The sequence below is a fragment of the Dermacentor albipictus genome, chromosome 3, assembly GCF_038994185.2.
Source record: "Dermacentor albipictus isolate Rhodes 1998 colony chromosome 3, USDA_Dalb.pri_finalv2, whole genome shotgun sequence".
In the NCBI taxonomy this organism is placed as follows: Eukaryota; Metazoa; Arthropoda; class Arachnida; order Ixodida; family Ixodidae; genus Dermacentor; species Dermacentor albipictus.
This window is the reverse complement of record NC_091823.1, coordinates 13,853,691-13,880,531: the sequence shown is the minus strand read 5'-3', so window position 1 is coordinate 13,880,531 and position 26,841 is coordinate 13,853,691. Positions and strand designations below refer to the sequence as shown.

The following is a 26,841-nucleotide window of genomic DNA, read 5'->3' as shown; positions in this document are numbered from 1 at the left end:
AATGGGTCCAATACTTTTAGCATGAAAACAACTTGTGGGCCACGTGAGTGATACCACTGATAGTTAAAAAATGAGACCGGTTCCTTAACGAAAACGCATTGTGATCTCCGCTCTGGCGATGCATATATCTTTAAGAAAGTTTGTACTGTTAGGATACGGAATCGCATGAGAAGAGAGGGCAGGCGTGTTTCTTGACATAAGATATCGCTATTGGCGGCGAGGAGTTACGGAGTCGCCATCTATCGGAAGCGCCTCGCTGGCGTAGTATGAGGGATCACGTGGCGCGCTCCTCATAGGTTTTGCTGTCAGCGCTCACTGAAAACACCACGCGCGAGCTCTCCCGGACATTTCTGTAAGTACTTTCGAAACGAGAGAAGTTTCTTACTGTCTAAATAATAATCTTGGGCAAACTGAAAGCACAAAATCGTTTACAGACGCTATCTCTTTACCGAAAACGTACAGTGAACGCCACTGAGCGCGGTCGCCGTGATGGAGTCTCCCGAACCGGCTTCTTGCGTGAAAGGTAGGTAAACGCTGAGAGCAAACTATGTGAAATATGTTCTTATAGTGTTTGTATAACTAAATGGAGTGTAATAGAACGAAGCCTCAGTGCAGCGATCGCGCATATTCGCAGCGACCGACTGCGCGTCTGCGTGCTTGTCCGCGCACTGTTTCGCTTTCTCCGAGCGCGCGTTTTCGCACCGTGCCATGAGCTTCAGGCCGCAGAACATGAGCAGTTGACAGTATGCAAGCAACCATTGTTGCGTGGGCGCTATCAGAGCTGTTCAAAAATAATTTCTTGTAGAGACTTCGATGCCTACGGGGACTGTGATGTGCCATCGCGACGATTCAATATTTTTTTTTCTTCTAAATTCTTTGACCTTTCAATATTATTTCTCGAGTTGCGTCGCACTGTATGTTTATCGATGTTCTCAGCGTGCAATTTCCCGCTGCTCCTTTTATGCGAAGCATATTACGAGAGCTCAACCCAGCTCCTCAGGCGCGGCGGTGTCGCCTTGAATACCACGTGACACCGTGACGTCACGACAGAGGAGAAGTGGCTTTGGCTCAACTCTTGCAAGATGGGCTGGGTGGGAATCGAACCAGGGTCTCCGGAGTGTGAGACGGAGACGCTACCACTGAGCCACGAGTACGATGCTTCAAAGCGGTACAAAAGCGCCTCTAGTGAATGCGGTGTTGCCTTAGAAACGAGCTGTTTCTAAGGCTCAGGCGTGCGTCGCTTGCTCAGGCGCACATTTCGTTGCCGCGCCGAACGCTGCGTTGCTCGACGCTCACCGCGTCCAATGCGGTGGCGGGGCGTCCAAGGCGAAGCAGAGTAACGCGTGAGTTGTTTCTTCGTCTAGCCGAACCAAATATAGCCAAGCAACAGCAGTTCACCAAGCTAAATAGTGGTTCAACAACTAAAATAAAGGCTAGTATGCTTCGCATCCTGGGCTTAACCTTACCTAAGCCACAGCCATTTTTTTGTAATCCAGTGCATTAATTCATAACACAAACATGGCCATATGCTATGCTTCTTTAAAATGTGCTTCTTACCGCTCCCTTTCCATTCCACTGAACTTGCCAGTATCTATAGCATCGACAAGTTCATAGACCAAACCGTCATGACATTAGTCGGGCAGCGGACTCGGGCGAGCGTCTCAGTGCGCGTTTTCAGAACATCGCAGACCGGGCGCCGTAGCAGAAATCTTCCTCGCGTCTGTGCTTGCTGCATACCCGAGTTGTATAGCCGACGACTGTTTGTGGGTTTTATGTTTCGCGAGCCAAGGTTCACGCAGCTTCTTGTCCTGCGGCTACGCGTGAATAAGGCTGACACCGGCCTCCGTTACGTGCGTCCGGCCCTGCGGCACCGAGCAGTAGCCTGCCATGTTACGCGCCTTCGAGGGCAGCCACTACCAATTGTAGTGCTTTCAAGCGTTGTAAAGGAGACACTCGAAGCGGGAAAATTTCGCCACTAAATAAGGACCGCAGCGTACGAGGGAATTTATACTCGTTTTCAGCTCGCTTCGGCGCGCCCGAAGCAGCCGACGCGGCCGCTATGTCCACGTGATCCCTCCTAGCACGTCACGCCGACGGTGGCGCCAGCTTTTCCAGTGGTGGAGCTCGAGGCCAATAGCGACACGTTTAGGAAGCCCAAGACACAAACGTAATGCATCTCGTTCTAATAGAACAAGAGGCCGAATTTTGTATGCAGGCCCGCCAGAAAACAAAACGCCGCCGATTTCTACCATCGGGCGAACATACACCAAATATATCATAATGAGGGCATAACGAAGCAATCCTGATCGATTGCTGCTAAGTCTGCGCAGCATTCCCACTCCGCGTGCTCCCTTTGAGGTAATATGCTCTACATGCAGACTCCAATTAAGCTTTTCGATGTACATTACACCCAAATATTTAAGTGAATTCACTGGTGTTATACTGTCTCGTCGATAAAGAACCGACATTTGCACAGGAACGCTTTGAGGGAAATCTAGGACGGCGCTTTTTCTTATATGAAGGAAGGAAGGAAGGAAGGAAGGAAGGAAGGAAGGAAGGAAGGAAGGAAGGAAGGAAGGAAGGAAGGAAGGAATAGCTTTATTGAAATTGGTTGGGATGAAAGGTTATGAGCTCGATGGGTGGGGCCCCGAGTCCAGTGCTCCACTGGCCGCTGCCGCCTGCCTGACGTGATCCAAAAGCGCCAGCTGCACCTCCGCGTCAGAGCTGGCGAGTTGTGCCTCTCAATGTTTTAAAGTGTTCGATAATTGAAATTTACCTAAAAAGGTATTTAAATTTGGTAGTCTATGTTGACACCCCCACGAAATGTGGTATAGCCATGGCGAGCCGCCACACCATGGACAGGTGTGCCATACAGCGTTGGAAAAATTTTGTTCAATCTTTGTACGTTTGGAAAGACCCCGTTTGAATCCTGAAATTCCTGCAGTTGCGACAGACATTTCTGACGTTACGACAGAAATTCTGACGTCGCAATAGAAAAATTCCGTCGCGGCGACCAAGAGTTCTGAAGTCGCAACAGAAACGTTCTGTCGCGACAACAAGAGTTTATGAAGTAGCAACAACTTTCTATCGCGACAACGATTCTGGCGTTACGACAGAAATTCTGACATCGCAACAGAAACATTCTGTCGTGACAACAAGAGTTTATGAAGTCGCAACAACAACTTTTTATCGCGGCAGCGATTCTGAAGTCACAACAGGAACTCTCTGTCGCGACTACACACTTTCTGTCGTGGCGTTAGAAATGTGCCACTTTCTGTCGCAACGGCATAAGTTCTGACGCTGCCATGGAAGCGCTTTCCGTCGCGACGCTTTAAAATTGTATGTCAGTTTCGCATCGGTGGTGTACACTGTACTTTTCTCTTGCGCGGTATTCAATCGTGCTTCTCAGAAGCCGGCAACGCTGATAGCGCCGACACCGGTATTAAAGTCGACGTGGCGAGTTGTCATAATTGTGCCGTGACGACAAGGCACCAGCACCGCCCAACCGCCCTCCTCAAGATCGGTTGCTGATCAAAATCACACCATCTAGCTGCGGGAATGGCTGCGTATCAATTTTGTTGTATTTGGTAAGACGTGGCACACAGGCCTGTGGACTTACACGTGCCGTTACGCTGACAAATTAGTTAATTACCCAGAAATATTGCACAAGCTCTTGCGAAGCGAAAAAGAAGTTTCGGGTTGTTCCACAAAGTTGCATGAAAAGCTGTCTCGCTCGGGTGTCAGTATTTTGGCACATTGCCGCCGTTCTAAATCAACACTCATCCACGAATGTTTATGCAGCTATTCTGCACTGAACACACGAATTATATGCGCACTCAAAAGTGTAAAGAGTGAGAGACAGCTGTCAAAATTAGCAGTAACAAATCTAACAGTTTCCCCGGTCACCGTTGTTTATTTCTGAATTTCTTATTTAATGTGGGCATCGTAAGCAAAATCGATGTTCTAGCACTCCACGATGTACTTATCGATTGTAACAATACTTTTACTCATCTAGAAAGGTGCCAGTTGACGCGGCGGAATGAAATCGCATCTTGGCTCTCAAAACACAAATGTAAACGCCAAAGCAGACAGATTCTTACTGTTGACATGGCCAAAATGTACAACACCTATATAAACTTAGAGAAGGGAAACTGTACCTTCCACAGTGCAACGGAAATAAGAGTAGCGGTAGCGTTGTTAACTAACTAAACCCGCCGTGGTTGCTCAGTGGCTATGGTGCTAGGCTGCTGAGCACGAGGTCGCGAGATCGAATCCCGGCCGCGGCGGCCGCATATCGAGGGGGGCGAAATGCGAAAACACCCGTGTACTTAGATTTAAGTGCACGTTAAAGAACCCCAGGTGGTCTAAATTTCCGGAGTCCTCCACTACGGCGTGCCTCATAATCAGAAAGTGGTTTTGGCACGTAAAACCCCACATATAAGCGTTGTTAACTAAAGTATACGATCGAGAGATGGCGCTGACAAAATCAAAACTAATATCATCACCACAACGTAGTGCGCGTTATGGCCGCTGCGGTAGCGGCTGGTAGGGCTCGCCGCGAAGCTCGCGCGTTGATTTTAGGCGTTTTGTTACCGCTTTCCGGGCGGTAATCGTGTGTGCCGTACTCTAACATGACTAGAGATATCTTTAATATGTCGCCAGGTGACTGAGAGGCCTCAACTGGCAGAAAAAAAAAACACTTGAAACAAGTAAGCTTACATTGTTTATTGTCAATGGTGAATGAAGCAGTACATGCTCACAATTTTCGTACAGGTCAGGTGCACTTAATGTTGTCAGTCACAAAGTTTACAATATACAGAAACACAGATAGACACCTATTTAATTAAACTGAAATATGAAAGCGAACGAAGTTTTCTCATCGTGTTCGGCGTGCCGCTAAAGTAGGGAGAGCGAAGCTTCAGACAATATTTATGCCAAGCTATCCTCGTACTTGTAGTTACGTACAGTGCTGCTTGGCGTGTTTCAAACTGTACGTATATTGTCTTCGTTCGACGATTTCAGCTAGATAAAAAAGAAACAAACATTGCTCGGCAAAGATGTAATGTCAGCAAAATAAGCTCGATCTGCAATATCCCATTGTTTCCATAAGACATTTGCGAGAGGCACGTAATGTGGTGAAAAAAAAAAAAACGTTACAGTATATTTTACTGCACATATTGCCTGCTCTTGACACTTCTGCTGCCCATTTCGTGTTCAGGTGCGGCAGTAAAGGCTTTGGCACAAGTGGAGTGCTGACAAGGAACGTTATGGAGACAACAGTGCTAACAAGGACTTCCGCAAATATTGTGTGAATAAACAAGAACGCTAAACAAACGTTTAAGCAAGCCCAACTAATGCTCACGGATCCTTGGAAAATGCAATTTACGGTTTCATGCTGAAAAAGCAGCTCGGTTTGTGTATTCAAACAAGGCAAAGAGGTTGCAAGGAAATGAACACTTCAACTTACAAACAGAGGTGAGCAAGGGAACCCTCAGCCTGGAGCCAATGTCTCAGCAAGCAAACATGTTTGTGAGGACCGAGACGAAGACAAGTTCCCACGCTGAGGCTTCCCTTGCTCGTCCACTGTTGATTGGCTGAACGCTGAGCTGAACGTAGTCTGAGCATATTTCAAAAAAAAGTTTGGGTGTCGCACTGTGATCAGGTTTGTCATCTGTTGTTTGAAGAGAAAGAAAATTTATTTTTAATGACTTGTCTGTTTGAGAAGTGTGCAATAGGCCGATTGTGTGAACGTACCTTTTTTAGCTATCTCTTACGGTGCAGGGCTAGCCTAGTTATTGATTTCATGCAAGCTGTACACGAACCATTTGTAATTAACAAATGTAAGATAATGCGCATATCCATATCTAATTCTAATCCTAGCACTTGCTATCCTAACATTACCTTAGATTTCGTCATCTCATTTAAATATATTGCTGTACACATTACAAATAACTTAAAGTAGACCATTAATATAAAGTACGTCATTAACAATGCTAATCATTTGCTCGGGTACTTACAGTGCAACTTTTTCAAAGCACCGTCTACGTTAAAGCTTCAGCTTTACAAGACTCTAATACGTTCGAAACTTGAATATGCATCTGCAATATGGGATCCCAATCCCGTTTGTTTTATTACTTCACTTGAACTAGTAAAAAGATAGCTCCACTCGTTTCCTAATTATAACCGTATTGCGAGTATAACCTCAATGAAAACTAACCTAGCGCTTATTCCAGTAGCTAATCGCCGCAACGTCGCCCGTCTCTCGCTATATCGCAAAAATTTTCCATCACATGACACTTCACGCCGACTTCATACTGCGGTCTCAGTACATTTCAAACCGCGGCGACCATCACGGTAAGGTACGAATTGATTTCATTTTGAGTGAATTGATTTGAATTTTTCATTTATGTAACTACGTTCCCTCAAGTATCGTAGCCATCACCAATAAACTTTTTGCAAAGCTGTAGCTAATACTGTATAATCAGGATAATTATTATATTACCAGAACTCACTGCACTTTTTTGTTTGTTTGCTTTACTCTACAACTTTGTAACCACTCCCCTCTTTTGTGTCATATGCCATGAGGGTATTTTAAATAAAAAATCAAATGAGCAGTGACTGCCAGAGTTTCAGTCAACATGAAGTAGCATTTCCTCAAAATTGCATTGGGTGCGTTTGAACGTTTTGAATTTCTTTGCATTTTCATGTAACAAATTGTTGTGAGTGAGCATGTGACACCTGGTGGGAATGCCCGTCAAGCTGATTTGCAAAGAGCAGATGACAGAGTTTGTGCATTAGCAAGTTTGCTAATTGTTTCTGTTCTGGTAGTAATGGCTACAATGAATTTAAAAGAAACAAGCTGGCACTAAACATGTTGCTTCTCCAGTTGTCATAGAATGCCCTTAAATGCAAGTAAACTTGTATGTAAAATATTCGCATTCCCATTCGGTACGATACAAACTGTAGGCTGCTGCTTTCCTGATAGGGCTCACACCCCTGTATCTGGTAAACTTGCAAACATTTCATGGAGAGGCACATAGTTCAAGAGGACCTGTTGTCATTATGGTGACCACTGAGCTTCTTATGGCCTGGCGTGGGCAGCTTGCAGACCAATTATCTCTCTTTTGGCCATCTTCCTGATAAGAGAAATGATGAAGCCATGACAAACATGCAAGCAAAATATTCTGAAGCGAACGCTAGTCAAACCAATCAACAAATCATGGTTCTAGATGAAGTGTTCAGAAACATACCTTGTGAGGACTTTGGCTCCTTAATTTTACTTCCAGTGGTGACATTTACTGCTGTCTAGTATGTCCTGAGACAATAGAGTCGAAAGGGATCAGCAAATATCAGCAGCGTCTTGGAGGCTGCTGATATATTCCGGGGAATCCACGAATATTTGATAGAATGGTTGACCACGGTAAGTAATGCGTGAAGCTGCTTCCAGCGAACGCTTCAATTTCTTTTGTTCAGTGATTATAGCTAGTGGACACGTTGCACGAAACAGCAAGAAAAACTAATTTCGGATGCCACCACCCCCCTCTACTCAACCCTAAGGAAAGTAAATAAACATTTAAGGAATTTACTTATAAAAAAATACATATACCCCAAAAACCTGTTCTCACGATTCTTATCGCGTGCCGATTTCCATCCCGACCACACTACGTCAAGACCAAAAGGAAGAGAACCTTCTCCAATCCACCTTCTCCCACCTTTATTATCTTGTTATCATGTCGCGCCAAAAGCAAGCTTCTTTCGCATAGTTCGAATTACGTCACCACAAACCGAGTCGTACACCTTAATTGTCAAAGATTATGTGGCAAAGCTAGCTTCACTGCAGTTCTTTAGTCTTGTACAGTGCCTGCACCCTCAGGCTCTGGCCGCCACAGCCGGCACGTGGCCGCATGTATTGAACTACCGGAAGGGAGAACTTCTACCCCGCACTGAGCTTCATCCCAAACATGAAAGGGAAAAACTGCCATCCACTTCAGAAAAACACGAATCTTTAGAAAGGTAACAGGCTTTCTCAAACAGAAGCATCGCAGTGAAAAATTTGTCCCGGTCCGGGCACTGTACCTGCGACCAGGAAGAATTTTTATTCAACTGCTAAGCTTCTGCCCGAGAAACCCATTTGGATTTGTCGATGCTGATGTTGAGTCCTTGTCAAGATGACACATACCCATGAGGGGGATAATTTGGCCCCACAAATGAGAAATTGAGTGTCCATGAATAATAAAATTTCAAAAGTCAAGAAAGAAGATCTTCTTGTATGAGAAAATATAGCGAACGCTTAAAAAATGTAATTAAAAGAACATGTGACAACATTTCCCCAGAGAGATAGAATCTAAAAAGGCGGCAGCGTAAAAAGAACAAGCAATGCAAGATTCTACGTCTCCAGACAAAGCGCTGCAAGCGGAGGAGGCACACCGAGCAGTGCAGACACAAGAGACGACAACTAAAGATCAACCGGTAGAAGAGACAACACAAAACCAAGCAAATACAACATTATACACAAAATGAATAAAGAAACAATCAGATGGTTTTCATTTCACGCCAAACCTTGCTCTCATTACTGGCGCGCAAAAAAGGAGCGGAGCAACTTGCATGTAAAAAAAAAGAAAGAAAGAAAACCACTGGGAGAACTGCAAAAAAAAAAGAAAAGCCCTCCTAAAGCATGCTCACCACACGAAGCACGCAAAAGCGAAAATGCGGTGAAAGAATGTTGAGACAAAATATTTACAATATAGACTGCTGGCGAAGTTTGACTGGCATGGTGTAAGAATCGGTGTGACTAACACAGCTTCGCTGTTCGACCATTTTCACGGATTGGAAGGGGCGGTGAATTTTCTTTATCTCTTCGAAAATTGCGCACCGGGTTAAAATGGCTTACTACCTTATGACTTCAGAAAGCGAAATTCTAGCTATAGAGATTTCTATTCCAGACCTTACCCCACTGACTTTAGCTAACGTTTAATTCCGGAGGTATACTGAATACTAGTGTCCTAGATACAGTAATTGCGTCCTGCAGAAAAGAAATCGTATTCGCCGGAGACTAACTCCCACCATACTTCGTGGGGATTCAAGACCGATTCGAGTGGTAAACGTTTGTGAGATTGGGCTGCTAACAATAATTTATCATGCATTAACGCACGAACACCCACATTTATTTGTAGTCAGTCCCTTTCCACAATAAATCTCACTTTCGCTAGTTGTAATCTGTCTATCTCCACTTGGTCCGCTATAATTTTGGGCACAAGCAGTGACCATTTCCTATACTTTTTGAGCTCGTATGTCCATTGACTCAAATTACTATGCATTCAAATACTTTTGTTCGTTGCAGCACATTCAAAAAGGGCTTACATCTGGCTTTATCGAATCAGCAATGGGTTAATGAAGAATAAAAAGCCACAAATTTATTGTCTGCTATAAAAGATTTCGTTAAAAAAATCTAAATTCACTGTGCACTTCACCTACGTCAGCTTTCATCACTGCGCCGCGATTTCGAAAATGTACTACTACAAATAACTTCGCGAAATCATCGTCGGCAACATCTGATTTCCCGTATCTCAGTTTTCCTTAGAACAACAAATGGTGCTCCTCTTGAAAAATTGAAGTAACGATTACAAGACTGCGACGCCGTGACCCCCACTGAACTTTTGCCTACGCAGGTCTGGTCTGAGTATACATCGCTTTTGGGCCCTTTATGCAATGAGAGTGGATCTCTGAGACACTTCTTTTTGACATGCCGCGGTTTCATTATTCGAAAGAAAAGATTTTGGAAGAACCCTTCCAAAAGCTTTACTTGAATTTGAATCTTCCTGTAATTCTTTTCTTTGGTGCTACCGTACTGTCTTACAGCCACAGGAACGTTTGTGAAGCCCTCTGCATCTCTCCGCGTGAGACGAAAAGAATTGCATGCTACAATTCTTCTGTATACTTATTAGGCTCACAAAATTCACAAGATACCCAGTCAACTGATTATTCATATCTGTAACGGTATACACTTTGAGTCCCATCTGCAAGATACTTATTTCATTTCATCCTAACTTATATATAAGAAAACGAATTACTAACAGTTTTTTCAAAGCCCGATCATGGCCGATCCCCCAGAGCGGGTTGCGCCATTTCATTAGGGAACAAGAACGAGGAACCATCCCTGATAATTATCTATGCGTTCGAAGCAATTATAGAAGGTACGGACGACGCAAGTGTGTGCTGAGACAATGGTATGATGACGATGGTGTGACGATACAAGACAACCATGGTATGACGCCGATGTCATGTTGGTGATGGGCGCTCACCTCCATCACCTGCCGCCGAGGTGCACCTTAATTCGCACTGCGTTTGTCTGTATATACGGTATCGGCAAATCGAGCTACCTTAATGCGCACTATATCGGACGTTTGCTTGCACTATATCCGATGCTGGCCAATCGGGCCGCCTTCATTCGCACTATATATCCGGTGTTCGTTTGCCCTATATGTCGAGCGCGGCTTTTTCGATCTGCTTCTGCCTCCGGGATAGGCGCACGTCTTTCGGGAGACAAAATCGGCGCGTCCTTGCGCGCGACCTTCTTCTGACCTTGGTGGCGACTATGAAAAGTAATTTTTCGTCTAAAAAAAGAACTAAACCAAGCTTGTATAGTTCTTTTATCTTTCTTTACGTATGCTCAGTTACACTTTAAATGGTACAGATTACCGTAATCGGCGTATGAAATGTACTTTTCTGTAGAACGTTGTTGAATGCTCTGTGCAATCAACAAAAAATAAATGCAAGTGATGCTCGCAGATGATGTGGATGCACACAGTGCAAGGAGGCAGTCCTCGCAGTGGACAGTTCCTGCGGTATTACGTCTTGGTCAATCCTTGCTTATCATTACGACGCATGCCTTCAGCGAAGAAGCCTGCCTTGAAGGTTGCGCGCCCGAATTCCGACTTTTACGGTCGGGCAAAACTCCAACAACTGCAGTTTTATTTTGCTTTGTGCTCCGAGTTCTTCTCTTTATGACCTTATTGTTCTCGAGCCGTTGAAAGGGAAATGTAAACAATCCACAACCTAGTTGCTACCACGTTGTAAATAAGCGCCACGGTGTTTACGCTTTAGTCAACAACTGCCACAAAGAACACATTTTGACCAAGATTACAGCGCTGTCGTACGCCTCGCGGAGCGTGAAATACGCGCTGGCGCGGGGCGACGTTGAGCTCTAAAGACCTTCCATGTGGTTACTTTGCTGTTCTGACTGATCACGCGCTCGCTTGGCGCACGATTACGCTATAAGTGTACCATCGTGCCTGTGGGAGCCTGGTTCTATACGTGGACACATGTCACGTCATGCAAGTGATCGATCATTGCAGGTGGACTGTTAAGCAAGTGATCTGCGAGAAAGCCACAATACGCTCTATAATAAAGATAAAGATTATACAGTACCTCAAATGGAGAGCAAAAGAGAAGAAACGAACTGGCAATGCTCCATTTAAAGATCTTAAGCGCCGAAAAAAAAGTTAAGCTAGCCGCATTTACTGAAAACAAAACCTAAGAACGCTGAACGTTTATTAATAACCTCCGCTAGAAATGTGCGCTAAGATTATCGTCAGATCTAGGGCAGATGTTCCCGGCGACCCGGAATCGTAATCGGCGCACGACTGTAAGAAATGGTCATGAACGAACCGACAGCTGTTGCGAGCTCCCGATGCAACAATTGCAGCGCCAGCCGACGCACACGAACATCGCATCGCGTTCACGCATCCCCTGTGCCCATGGCACTATGCACAACCACGACAGACGGTCAGGCAACGCGGAAAGGGCATGGAACCCCACGGCGTCCTCTCCGCATCGTAGCTTACACACCAGGATCGGGTGGGGGAGCAGGAGGAGGCTCCCAGATGGTGCCTGAGCAAACAACGCTCTCGAAGCGCCAATGGTGCGCCGATAAGCGCGGCAAAAGCACGCGCGCACGCACGCACAGGAGGCACGAGGAACCCGAAACTGGAAAAGAGCCTTCGGCGAAGCTGGATTGCCCGACTCGGAACGGGCCCCCTCCGTCGCGCGACCCACACAGTGACCGGCACAGTGGAGAGGCGTCGCGGCCGAATCGCAAATTCGAACGCCATTAGGGGAACCGAGCCCACGGGCTGGGTGCGGGCGGCGCCGAGCCCTAAAGCGGCGGACACTCACGAGATCTCCAGCCGTCGAGCACGCGGTCGCCTGCCGATTGCAATCGTGACCCGCCGATGTCTCTTTTCCCCGACACCGAATGCGGGGACCAGTCGCTCCCTGCATTTGCCCGTTCCCTCCTCGACCTACGCAACTGCGCACTGCTGGACGTTTGCAGAATATCCGTACCGGCATGCATACTGCAAATCAAGCTCCAGGGGAGGATTTGCAACGAACGAAGACGGATCGCAGCTTGGCTTTGCTTGAAAGCAGCACTGAAGACTCTGCGATATCACGTATTAACGCCCCGTGTCGCAGGAAATCCGGCGTCGGCTGAGTTGTCCGTGAACGAAAATTGGCGTATATACTTAGGTATATGTATATGCCACGCCTTGCTATTCGACTTGCCGTATATGCGGGTTATATTGCTACACCATTCTATTATTAAAGTTGCTCATACCTTGTCCTACATTCTCGACAAAGTTATTCCTCGGAATTTTGAGAATGACAGCCCACAACTTAACGTCACGAAACAAAACACCGACAGCGCGCACCTTTTATGTTAAATCTTCCCAGACTTAAACATTAAAACTGCGAAACAGTAACACAACCTGAAAATGATGTAATTTTTTTTTTTTTTTTACGCGGCTGAGTACTACCTCCGGGATCGGCCCAGGCATGAAGCCGCGTTTCTACGAGAAAGCTCGCCTTCGTGTATAGCATACGCCGCCAGCGTTTCCCGGTAAACATTACGGCTACATAGGCGGCATAGTATAGTATCGCATAGTATCTTCGCGTACTTGCGCTGTTTCAGAATGCACAAGTTGAGCTGGCGTTCTTCTCTTTTTTTTTTACTTCCCAGTGTAATTCTCGCTTATTAAGAAACAAACAACATTCTTCAGCCAGACGATTAGACTGACCTATGTGCTGGTATATCTTGCTGCAAATCGCAGAAGTAATTTAGAAGCGGACAATAAATAATATGTACGCCCTGAATAACAGCAGCATTTCAAATTACAAAAGGACTCCCTGACTGAACAGTTGGCATATACTTGAAATAATTATTAGCCCTAAAAACACATTCATCATCATCATCATCGTCCTATTTATGTCCACTGCAGGACGAAAGCCTCTCCCTGAGATCTCCAATCATCCCTGTACTGCGCTAACCGATTCCAACTAGCGCGTGCGAATTTTTTAATTTCATCACCCCATCTAGTCTTCTGCCGTCCTCGACTGCGCTTCCCTTGTCTTGGCACCCATTCTGTAGCCATAATGGTCCACCGGTTACCTAACCTACGTATTTCATGACCTGCCCAGCTCCTTTTTTTTTTTCTCTTAATGTCAATTGGAATATCGGCTATCCCTGTTTGCTCTGATTCACACCGCTCTCTTCCCGTCTCTTAACGTTACGCCTAACATTCTTCGTTCCATCACTATTTGCGCGGTCCTTAACTTGTTCTTGAGCTTATTTATTAGTCTCCAAGTTTCTGTCCCATTTGTTAGCACCGGTAGAGTGCACTGATTCTACACATTTCTTTATAATGATAATGGTAAGCTTCCAGTCAGGACCTGACAACGTCTGCCGTAGGCGATCCAACCCATTTTTATTCTGTAAATTTTCTTCTCATGATCAGGGTCCCGTGAGAGTAAGTGACCTAGGTAAACGTATTCCTTTACAGACTACACTCTAAGAAAAATCCAGGGGAAAACCGGAGTAACTGGGCCGTTAGTCCTAAAAAAGGCGCTTTCGTCCCTCAAAGGACTAATTGCATGAATGTGCGTGCCATGTGCAAACTTCGGAGAGTAAGTCCCTCGTTGGAAAGAGAGCAACTTGAGGACGAACGACAACAGTTACTCCGAATGCACTTCGCTGTATTCGTCCGTGTCATGGAGCGATGCGGCGAGAACGGTATTGTCTATAGATTGTGAATAGTTCGAAGTTCGAAGAGAGAGAGAGAGAGAGAGAAACGTTATCGAATAAAATACATTTGAGGTCCCGTGGTAGCAGCTCTAAGCCAGGGCTCCACTGGCGTGAGCGGCTCGCTGGGCTTGGTCCGTAAGGAGAGCCAGTTGGCTATCCTGATCCTCATCCGCAAGCCGCGCCTCCCACTGCCTGTTAAGTTAAAGTCTTGTGTTTTTAGTAGTGTGGAGTTTATATGTGTCGGTCTGTTTGGAAACATCCACGTGATGTGCGGTAACGTTGGGCATTCGTCATTGTATCGTGTGTGGTGAATACGGCTAAGTGTATGTAGGTTTGGGTACGTGGTTTGGGTACTTGGTAAAATCCCAGAATTCAATTAAATTCATGTGCGAATGCCTTAATCAAAGCAGAAGAGTAAAGTCTTTACATAAGAAATAATGAACGTATACGCATCTGGCGGGGCGCGTGAACACCTGCGGTTGAGAGGCCATTGTTTCGGAAAGCTTTCTCTATAAAGACCAAGCCCGGTTGGTAACGGAAGGCTTTCAAATTAAAAAAAAATGAGGGGAGATGGCTGCGTCAGTGGGCCTTCTGTTTCTTTGTACGCGAAAGAAATCAGTTTACTCGAGGCTTGCATGGCCACAGCCGAACTTTTTCTTTTCACTAACGCATCTGCACATGCGCGAATCATTCATATATAGTTCGTGGCGACGTTGTGGAATGAACGGTTGATAGTATAGCACTTGTCCCGTGTCAACCCCTTCTTTCTTATGTGCTGAGTTTGTTTTTTAGCGCTGATAAACCGGGTCAGATTTCAGATTAAGTTGTACCCTTCGTGGTGGCTCAGTGGCTATACGGCGTTGCATTGCTGAGCGCGAAGTCAAGGGCTCGATTCCCGCTCACATTTCAATGGGGGTGCGGAATGCGGTGACGTCTGTGCGCACCGCACTTTGGACGCACGTGTTAAAGGACTTCGGATGGTAGAAATTAAACCGGAGCCCTCCACTTAGCCACTGTGTTCCAGCGGGACCCTGAAACCCGTGAGAGCGTAAACTTTTATTTCAAATCGACAAGATTTGAGTCCGGCGTCTTCTTAGTGGGGGCTGGGCACCCGCCGCGTACGCGATTCCGAGACCTTGTCTCGAAGCGGCTTCCTCGGCTCGCTGGACGGCACAGAGTTGTGCTGTCAGGTCAGAGCTGAGCAGTGCGGTCATCCAGCGTGACCGGAGGCTGGCGGTGGAAGAGACGGAGGGGTCGGCACTGCCCGACTTGTTCGTTAGGTCCCGACACTCCCATAACATGTGATTTAGTGTGGCAACCTCGCCACACGATGTGCATCTGTTTGTAGTGTACATGTCTGGATACATGGCGTGATTATTTTGGATTACATCAACCTCTGGGTAAGTTGCGGGCCAGATACAAAACTTGAAGTCATGGAGATACTGCGAGGCTAGTCAGTTTTGGTGTAGCCAAATAACTGCCGTACATACCCTCGCTAAGTTAATGCAATAAATCAATCATATGTCAACAAGCACAACGTGATATTTAGCGTGCACCTGCACAGCATTTTCCGGATATTCACGCGCGTTCATGTTGTAAACGCTACAGATAGTCAACTTTCCGGTCGTTTCTTTTCACTGACTCTACCTTCACGACCGTTCGATGAAAACTCACTTTGTTTTCATTACTGAGCGCTCGTGCCACACCTAAAGAAGGAAGCGGCAGTACAACCTTCTCGAAAAAAAAAATAATTTGCCTTTATATGATATCGTATATATGCGGGCGGCCGCACAGCTACCCGGCGTGTTCTGAACGAAGGAGACCTTCGCTCTGTCAAACTTGAATAGCACAGCTGGCGCATAGACAGAGGACCCCAATCAGCGCTCTATACATTGTCCTTAGCTCTTCAGTAGCTCGTTTGCTGCACCATTCACCTTGTCAGGCGGAACTTGCATGCAAAGCGATCGCTCGGCAGCTGCGTTTCCGGAGATATGCGAGACCCTTTCCCCAAGTCGTCAATATATTTGTGGCGCAAAAGGTGAGGAGAAACGAGGAAGAAACGGAGAGAAACAGCACTTCACTTTTTAAAGATATTGGCCGCGTTGCGTTTACCAGGGTTTTTAAAACGCCTGCGGCAGATATTATAGTTATAATCTGCAGCTGGATTACTCGAAGGAGTGCAAATTACTGGCACCAGAAATCGAAACGAATGATCGACTAATTAAAAAAAACGTTTACCAATTCAATTTTTATCTGATTACGCTTGACAGCACATATTGCAACTTACGATTTTAGCTGGTGCATTTGCAAGGCGTATCCACTTGGAAAGGAAGGATTGACAGTAATGCACCGACTAGCCCAACGTCGTAGTTTGCAAAAATACATCCATTCCCGCACACTGCGTACACCTGACATGCGCATGCCTGACCGGGGCATCTTTGTGCGCGTCCGGTCTTCGCTCCTCTCTATTTCGAAAAAAATTTAGTTCCCATCAGTGACGGTTTTGCAGTAGTGTGTTGTACAAATGTCTAGGGGAACGGTGAATTGGGCTAGATGGTATTGAGTAACGATTACTACAGCGCAGACAACGAAGTGGAGACACGAAACGGCGCATGGCTCTGTCGTCGCCCATTCGTCTTCGTTGTTTGCACATACACCAGAATGTTTATTAAGTTCATTTAAAAGTTAAAGGGTAGGATAAAAACATACAGGCAAGAGTCCCATAGTCGACTGTAACGGGACCTTTGGTTATGGGTGTCGACTTCGTTACAGGCACTATAATTATAATTGTTACTTGTCGTCGCTGCGTTAACCAGTACCCGTTTTACCCGGAGCGGCTGTCTCAATAACTTAATTACCTAGCGGATTTTTCGTAACATCTGGCGAGAATCGGCCTAGCGCATTTACCGGCTATAGCGAATTGTACAGCGGATTTCCCCATGACGGTTATTATTATTTTGTGTCCTAAGCAGACCTTTACATATGGAGAATTTTTCGAAACGAAATTAATAAACACTATGCCGTTGACGTAAAAGAATATATCTTAGACGTGTACTGTAGTACGTGTATTTGGGACGTTGCCAAGTAGCTAATATTTGAAAGCTGCGGACCTTAAAAGTTTCCGTTCGAATTCTTCGTAATCTCGTAGAGAATTCTTACCAAATTGTTTTGTCGTTTCTTCTTCTTTTTCTCCATTTTTCCCCAAGATTCTGACTTGTCTCAAACGGCGCACGAGAGCAATACTTGCAGTAAAAAAATGGCACAATTGATCGCTGGCACTGCTTCGTCTGTCGGGCGAAACTGTCTTAATATTTTTTTTCTTCAAATGCATTTAAACGTTAATTTTTCAGCTTACAGAGCAACAGCGCATAAAGGGGACACACGTGACTAGGCTGAGGTGCCTACTCATTAGTGGAAGTACAGAACTTAATGCTGTGTCTACGCAAATGCAGTCGAGTTTTTCCAGCTGCTCCTATGTCTACTAAGTAATGCTTTAGACAAGGACACACTGTAAATCACTTTGCACCCTTAAGAAGGCTTTGAGCACCAGAAACACCATTTTGCCGAACAAAGTGGCAAGAATGTGGAAGGATGTTTTGATTACAAAAAAAAAAAACGTTTTCGTTTTTGTGAGAGCTTATTATTCACCAAAAGCACCCTTTTGGTGCTTAGCATCTTATGGGGAATCAAAACACCTGTTCTTTGTACATGTCACAACCATGCTGCTATTTGGATGTCGCTAGTAGAAAGACATCGAATACAGACTAGTGCGATTTTTTTTTTAATATCAACAGATATGTGTGGTTTTGATGTGCCTATTAGTTGACAATACCTAAACAGTATTCTGTCGAGATTTATTGTTTAACTGCACTGAACAGAGATGCACCCACTGGCATTACATTGCAGGTTGAAAAACCATGGCTTTACAAACCGTAGTAAGTATGCGGGCATATACGGACATAGCCAGCGCAAGCAGTGTTTGCATGCGAGTTTGCCGTGCATATGTGGGCTCTGTGTTGTGGTTGATCTGTTGGTGTGTATATAGGAGATGCCTTGATATCGAAGTGCTGTTGTGGCATTTGCCCTATCATAAATTAATAATGCAAATCTGGGAGGAAAAACTCTGCAGAATGATTTTTTTTTTTCTAGCTGGTTGTATAGTGAATGTATCGCTCCATGGAGCAACTACTACGTTTTAATGGCTCCATGTTTTACCATGTGGCGCTGCCTAGTAATTATTCACTGGAATAGCAAGGTGCGGCAATGAATAGCGCGTACATGCAAGCTCCTAAGCAATGGATTCAAATGCAATTTGCACCCTATACAGAAAAGAGTGTTCTGGCAACTCAAAGCACTCATTTACGGGTGTTTTGGTTAGTAGAAATGCACGTTTTCTAGGGTGTAAGCGCGTTGGTTATGGACACAGTATAAACAACCTGAAGGAGGTAAATTTGTTTACAGTGTACGTGCTACCAAGTTACTTAGTGGTACCAATGTGATGGCACATTCGAGCGGTTATTTTTGAGTGATCTATAGAGCACTCTCGGGGTGCGGTTTACATCCGGCTTGTAGAAGTGGAGAGAGCGACGTGCTCAAGCTCAGAGCGCTCATAGGTGCTCTCACCTAGCGCGACCGAGATCCGGGAAAATTTTGATCACGTGGTTCTTGCCGATTGCTCGCGGAGCAGCTGAACATTTGGTCGGCTTTGCTTTCGCTGGCTCCAATGTCGAGAGGCTTCCGTATCGGTGCGAAGCCGAGTCAGAGTGCGGTAGCAACAAGTCGAATGTACCACAAAAAGAATTCGTGGTATGTGGCGCGAGGTAAAATCCCACAAGTAAAATGAAGACAGACCACAAGCTGGCGCTCTTTTCCTTTTTTTTACCTTGCGCCACGTAAATTGAATATGCTATGCTATGCTATATACCAAATAGTCCAACGTAGTACGCTTCTAAAACCATGAGAGGAAGTCGCTTTTACCGCAAAGTGAACGCATTTTAAGATGACTGACTCGAAATATGGGCCTAGTCCCCCAGAGGAGTTCAATATGAAATAATTTTCCTTTTCCAAGATAATTAGACCAAAGGTCCATTCCGTGCCGAATAAAAAGTTTACGCTGAAACTCGAAATTGCAAGGAAAAATAAAAGCTATCTCCTACAGCTTAACAGAGGACACTCCCGTGACAATACCCATTTTGACAGATGCCAGCTGCTTACGAAGCATCAGATACGTAAAGACGCCCAGTTACCACGAAATGACCAATAATAAGAAAGTGCAGTTTTACCATTTGTAATGCGTGTAGTCTACCAAAATTTCTTACAAAACCCGGAAAAGAGCATGGTTTCCGTTCTTAATTATCGCCAATGTATAACCGTCAGCTTGCAACATGCTTGTGGATTAGCACCTACTTTTAAAAAAAATGGAAGAGGCGCAGCGCAACGTCCGCGCAGTCGTCCCATTTATATGTTGCGCATAGAACATGTAAAGAGAGGGAAACGAGTAAAGTTTGTATGCGGCCGCCACAATCCGTCACGACAAGCCCCCTTTTTGCGCTCGTCGCAGGGTCAGTGCAGGTCGCCGTCTGCTCTCAGCGAAACATTCGCATCAGTTCAACGCGCCGCTAACAGCGGCTGTCAACAGCAAAGAACACGCGCCGACAACAGCCGGGAAGTGGGGGCGCGGCCCGTGCAGGCTGCTCAGCTTGCACCAAACACGCGCAGGCACTCACTCTTTGGCGTTCTTGCCGGGGTAGTCCCCTTCGAGGTAGGGTTCGCTGGCACAGCCAGCCGACGAGTCGGACTCGAGCTGCTCTGAAGTGGCCGTGGACCCAGGGTCCACGGTTATCTCGGGAAGCACGCCAGCCGGAGGCAGGTGCGGTGCGCCGAGTCTCACGAGCTCGATGGCAGTCTTCTCCGAGAGGGGCTCCATCTCGATGTCGGAGTCGATGCCCCGGTCCAGGTCCATGTAGTAGGAGTCCCGCGAGCCGCTGGAGCCCGCGCGTAGCCGAAGGCTCAGGTTGATGCTGCTGCGGTCGTCATCTGACGCGGCCATCGCACGGACGCCACCATCCGAGCACAAAAGGCTTGCGCGACGAGCGGCCACTCAAATCGGCCGCCGCACCGCCACAGCGATGCTCCGCGGCTACGTTTGACACAAGCACGGCACGCCGCACGCACTCACACGCACGCACATCGCACCAGCCACGCCGCCCCTTCGTGAGCCAAGACCGGCCATCAACACCGCTTGCGTGACCCTCGGACGCTGGCGCCATCTCTCAACACTGGCTGGCACTTGCGTGTGATCGTTCAAATGCGCTGTTGGATGATGCGACTACTTAGAACCGCGGCGCTTTGAGTAGAAGTGCAATTCAACGCGCCACAGGTAGGCAGTGATGTAACGCTCGGTTTTGTGAAGCTGACCAAACTGCACACCTTTTTGACAAGTGACGCATCATAGGGCTCCATAGGTGTGCCACGGCCGCGTGCGCTGTCGAAGAGTCGCACGGTGTGTTAAACCTGTAAGTGTTATGTAGCTGAACCCTTAATTGGGCTCCATTCAAACCGTCTCTTGAGACCACGGAGGAAGGAAACTAAGGAGAGGCCCTGACGTCACTCTTTGTGAAGCAAAAGTGAAGCCAGAAGTTGGCGTGGCTCATGGCGATGCTCCGCCTTTTGGGCCACCCTCCTCTCTTCTTAATTTACATCTTTCGCGAAACCACGCCGCGCTGCGCCGCGCGCGCTCGCACAACATCCGGCAGAGCACGGTGCAGGTAACACAGCGCAACAAGACACGGTGACTAACGCAAACCCGCCCACACTGCGCCTTTGCCACGGCACGAAACCTGCCAGAGCAACACGTGTGAGCGCTCAAAACCATAGCAACGCCGCCATTGTGGCCCAAAAGGCGTGGCCATACAGCAAAAAAAAAAATGAGAACCTACTACGTCATTTCCGCCACACTTTTCTCCTAGCGCGCGGAGGGGGTAGGGCCTCTCCTTAGTTTCCTTCCTCCGTGCTTGAGACAATCACGTCCGAGTCTAACGAAATAAAGCGTGACACTCTACCGTCACAAAACACATAAGTTTCATCTATAAATTATAGGCGCGAAGAGTGTCTGTGTCTGCCTAAATGTCACAAATAAGCGAGAGCTACCGCGACCATTCCAACTAAAAAATTCGTTTGTCTTTTCCCCCCGCCGTCACTGCAGGCGGCCCACATTCTTTATTTGGCCGCGAAGGTATGCACTGATATTAATTGGCCAAAAAGGCTGTCTTTCTAAACTTAATATAACAATGCATGACCAAGTATGTTCCCCTGAATTGGGGAGCCAACTGCTTAGTTCATTGTTTCTGATGTTCCATTTGTGCTTTTAATAAAGTATGTTATATATGATGTGCATTGTAATGGCAAAAAAAAACATTAGAATGTTTTGAGTACTCGAATTTGAAATTTTTTTAAAGATAACGATGAGAAGCATAGGTGAGAGTTTTCATTATTCCGGGGGGTGGGGGGGGGGAGGCGCGACCAGCTTTCCGAACTCAATATATATATATATATATATATATATATATTGCTTGCACTTGAAGAAACTTCATGTGACCTCGAAGAATTGAGCGCTGAAGTGACGGCGCTATATATTACAAGACCTCATAGTAGCTAATTAGAGGGAAAACACGGGGAATGCGGGAGATGGAAATTCAAGACGATGAGACGATGAACCCCACCTATATATACTGTGGCGAGGAAAGCGTACGTCGCCTTGAAGAAGACAAGTCCACTTGCCGAAACATTGGCTCCTGCATTCACCTTGTTCACGTTTTGCTCATCGTCGTGTAATTAGAGAGTATTAGAATAGGGGCCCTCAAAAAATAGCGTCGAAGCCACCGCGCATGCGCGAGACGCTAACTGCGCTTGGGGTTTGCGTTGGGCACGCTATTTCACTGATTTAGCGGCAGCCCCTAAAGTTGCCCCAAAAGATTTGCGTAAACAAACACACTACCTCCAGCAACCGCCAGCCAGCGCCAGCAGTTAGCTAGAGATACACCACACCTGCCAGTCCGCGAGGTCACGGGTACTGACATATTGTGGAAGCGTCGGATATTCATACGAAAACAACATATCAATCAATAAATCAATCATTTTATTTCCTTAACGAAGGAGGAGTACAGGACTAAAAGCTTGGACAGCTTGACGAGGTCCCGACCCCTTGTAAGTTGGCATAACAGCAAGATGACAGCCAGTCATACACAAGAAATGAAAAAGAAAAAAAAACATCACAATGTAACGGGTAATACAGAGTGAAACAAGACGGCAAGAAATAATCAACACTCATAAATAACAGTGGAAAACAAAATTAGGAGAAGGCAATGTCTAGTCTTGCAAATAAATAAGTTGACAAAAACGTTTAATGCGAGAGTTTCGCTTTCTGGAGGGATCAAAATTTTGTCGGTCTAATAGGTTTAAAAGCGAAGGTAATGTATAGGATAAAGATTGCTCATCATAAGAGGTTCTTGGGGTAGGTACGAACCACATTTCTTTATGTCGGGTCTGTAGAATATTTGTATTTTCCCGAAGTTTTGCCAGATGAATTGTATCATCAATGCCAAATTTTACGAAATCTTTGTAGCACAACATCAACCTATAATTGTAAAAACAAAATACAGGAAGAATTTCATATTTAGAAAAAAGTGATTTTGTGGAGTGCGTATAATGGACATCAGCTATGTAACGCACAACTCTTTTTTGTAGCAAATGTAGTTTGTGCAAGTTTGTCACACCAGTTGTACCCCACACCATGACGCAGTACTGCATGACAGATACCACCAGAGCATTGTACAGCATAATTTTTACCTTGGTCGGGAGTAAGCGACGCAGACGAGCAATAACACCAATGGCAGATGACAATTTAGATTGCAGATGATCAACATGCTCATTCCAGGTTAGGTGCTTTGTAAAACGCACCCCAAGGATATTAACGCAATCCACTATCTCTAACTGCTCACTGCCCAGACACAAATTCATATTAGTTGTCAACAACTTTCCTCTAGGCGCGTACAAGATAACTTTTGTTTTCTTAGGGTTGATTTTTAAGCAGTTTATCACGGACCACCGCTCTAAGTCAGACAGCGTCTTATTAGCCTTTATTTCTATATCTGTTTCCACGTTGCCTGTAATAAAAACGGTTGTGTCGTCGGCATACGAAACGAATGTAGCGTTATCTGTACAGCGTACAATATCGTTTATATAAATCAAAAATAAAAGTGGGCCCAAAATGCTGCCTTGCGGCACACCAGTGATAACTGGCTTCCTTGAAGATATTGTGTTACTAGCATCTACGAACTGTGATCTGTGGGACAGATAAGATGTCATAAGCGAGTGGGCGGTTCCACGTACACCATACATTTCTAATTTGTTAAGAAGGATGGAATGATTAATTAAATCAAAAGCCTTAGAGAAATCTATGTATATGCCTAGTGCCATATGCTTCCGGCTGAATGCATCTAAAATTATTTCTTTTTGGCTCAGGAGGGCTGTTTCCGTAGAGCGGTGCTTTCTAAAACCATGTTGAAAGTCTGCAATCAAATGGTGACGGTTAAAGAATGAGAGTAATCGCGCATGCATTATTTTCTCAATACCCTTAGAAAATACTGGAATTATTGATATAGGCCGATAATTATTTAATGCTGTTTTATCACCGCGCTTGAAAACGGGAACAACGCGGGTAATTTGCATTCTCTTAGGAAAGGCACCTGTTGATAATATTAAGTTATAAACATGGGCTAGAATAGGGCTTATAATATCGAGCACATACTTTATAGGGCGAATCTGGATACCGTCGGCGTCTAGTGACTTGCTGTTGCTTGTAGCTCTAATAGACTCATGAGACTCATATGGCTCATGAGGCGGAAAATCAGGCGTTGGTGTGACCACACGATGGTCCAAAAAGGCTGCGAACCCACGACCTTTGGTGTTAATTAAGGCGAAGTTAAATTAACACGACTGAAATAGCATAGGCATCGCGCGGTGGTCGCAATGTTCCCGCATTTATTCACGTAGGTATAACTAAGTGCCCCCTCAATATTTGTCTTTCTAATGACTCGCAGGCCGCCGCTTCGTTAGCAGTCCCGTGAAAACTCCTAATACTCAGAATCTGCAGAGACAGCGTGACAGGGCAAGGGTGACAAAAGTCCGCCGACTTTTTTTTTTTTTTTAACGCTGGCGTCCGCACAAAGAGAACACTGCCCGGGTCGGTTTTTTTTTTTAAGTTTCTTTTTTTGCAGGCCCATTCCGAGCCAGGAAGTGCTATGCAATGGCCCGCCGAGCCCGACCCGCTGATTTTAAACCTGGCCTGTACCCGGCCCGCTCCTGAAGGATCTGATTCGTGTTATGACCGATGATTGATGTTTGCCATACACTTTTGTCATACTGTGCCAATTTTGGTACATACCAAATTAACGAAACGACCATGACAGCACAAAGACGTAGGCGGCTTGATAAATACTGTCCAAGTGGCAAATGTTCGCGAAACTACCAGAGTCATCAACGAGACCACATCACAACTTGATGCCCTACTTTGCACGCCCAGTAATATGTTTGAATTCAGCTTTTTCTCTCGTTACATAGAAGGCTGGAGTTCCTTACCTGGGTCTATTCGCTCATGCTAACCTCGAAGTTTTGTATCTGCCATCCAGGATGAATAGTCCTAGCACATCACCCTCATCGTTGCATCGTACTTTTCTCTGTATAACTTTTCCTCTATTAATCCACTCCTGCTAAAGCACTTATTGCGCTGCATTATGCACAAAAAGATAGATAGATAAATAAATAAATAAATAAATAAATAAATAAATAAATAAATAAATAAATAAATAAATGTTTCGGTACTGAAAGAAGTGAAGATTATTTGTAAGAGGCAGATTTCACTGCGTCAGGTTTCATATTGTCACACGGAACACACAATCTTTATTGCATTATACGGCTTCATTTTAACAGATTCAATTCTTCAGTCGATAATTTAGGCATCTGTGTTTCTTAATGTGAGCACGTTTCAACTGTCTGAGGCTACTTTCGTTTCAACACGCAGGGTATTAACCACTGTGCATGTACAGAGTAGGCGTAGTACTAAAAAAGATACAAGACAGTAAACACAAGTATTGGGTTACTTAAAGAAGATATAGTTCAAAAGAAAAAATGCACTGCGAGATTAAAAATTTGCTGCGTCCTGTTTCATTTTACACTTCCCTTTCACCAACGTTGCAATGTTCTGCAGCATACGTGTTGGCTTAAAGTATTTAATTGGGAACCATGTACACTTCAATGTCCACATTTAATTAGTTGGACTAATTCAGCAAAATACAACGGCCCATTATTCAACTCGCGCGACGAAATAATGGAAAATATTGTAATGAAAAAAAAAATAATGGAAACCACGTGCTAATTGCCTCAACACACAGATTAATTTGTGGATGAATACTCCAGAATTCAGCTGCGGACACTTTTTCTTTTTCATTATTCTAGTAACGCATTTTGAATTTATTTCATTTTTGTTATATTATAATATACTCATGCACAAGGCAATGCAAAGCTGGCACATGAACAACTCCTGCAAAAAATCTATATATTTTTTGTGCAACAATGAAATGTTGTTCACATCGACTCTGCCTTGTAACCAGTTATGCTAGTCTTTTTTTCTTTCATTGATTCCCCTTGTGTGTGATACATACGGATACGTGAGACAAATAAAACGCCTTAGAATGCTTCAACTAAGAAACGCACTAATTATGTCGCGCCCGCGCTATCACCTGCCCTATACCAATCTCCGCAAGCAAGATATCAATCGCCTTGATGCGCTCATCAGGAAGGCGACAAAGCTGGCCATCGGCATCCCGTTTAGTGCCAGCACTAAGCTCCTACTTGACATCGGTTGCCATAACACGGTGGCGGAACTAGTCAGCATTCATCGTCGTCGCCAAGAACTGCGTTTGCAGCGCACGTGTCAAGGTACGCACACCCTCCACTGCATCGGCCATCATCCAGAAGCTGCGCCCCTTCTGAACACGCGCCCACTACCCCCGAAACAACGCGAACTTCTAACCATAGCTCCACTGCCACGCCACATGAATCCAGAACGAGGCAAGGAGAGGCGACGAGAGCGAGTTGCCTACTTCCAGAGGTACACGGCAAGACAGCCTGACGGCATATACTTGTACGCTGATGCTAGCGTTGGTGCACGGGGCTCCGCTATAGCAGTCGTGCATAACAACCTCCAAACTCTACATACTGAGTTACTCCCAGAGACAGATCCGACCTTAGCGGAACTGACAGCCATCGCAACTGCGATCAAACACATGCCCCTTAGTAACTCAGCCTACCCAAGAATCATATTTACCGACTCCATGGCGGCTTGCAGGAAATTGTTGCACAACGATCTCCCTGCCCACACTTCGACATTTATTCAAGAGCACCTTCAGGGTCCTCTGGAAATCATCTGGATACATGGTCATGACGGACTGCCGGGAAATGAAAGAGCTAATCAGCTCGCCTGCGAGACTTTGAACCAGGCACCCTGCATTCCGCGACCAGCCCAGACGAAAAGGTGGGCTCCCCTGCTTCTGCGGCCATATCAAGAGGCAAGACGCAAGTTCCCCAAGCTCAGCAAAGTGCTAACCCGTGAACAGGGTGTACTGATTCGTCAGGCCCAGACTGAAACACTCCCTACACCAGCGCGAATGCACCTCCTCCGCGGCCTCTTACCTGAAGATCCCCCA

The 26,841-nt window shown here is 45.7% G+C and overlaps 1 protein-coding gene across 1 annotated transcript in view; it reads right to left on the bottom strand.

Moving 5' to 3' along the window:
- The window catches only part of LOC139057245 (proton channel OtopLc-like), a 107,946-nt gene extending 87,641 nt beyond the window's left edge, over nucleotides 1–20,305 (bottom strand). The window contains exon 1 of the mRNA XM_070535113.1: nucleotides 19,804–20,305. Within this exon, the coding sequence (XP_070391214.1) occupies nucleotides 19,804–20,126 (323 nt within the window). The 5' untranslated portion in view covers nucleotides 20,127–20,305. The remainder of the gene's footprint in view (nucleotides 1–19,803) is intronic.
- Between the last annotated feature and the right edge of the window lie 6,536 nt (nucleotides 20,306–26,841).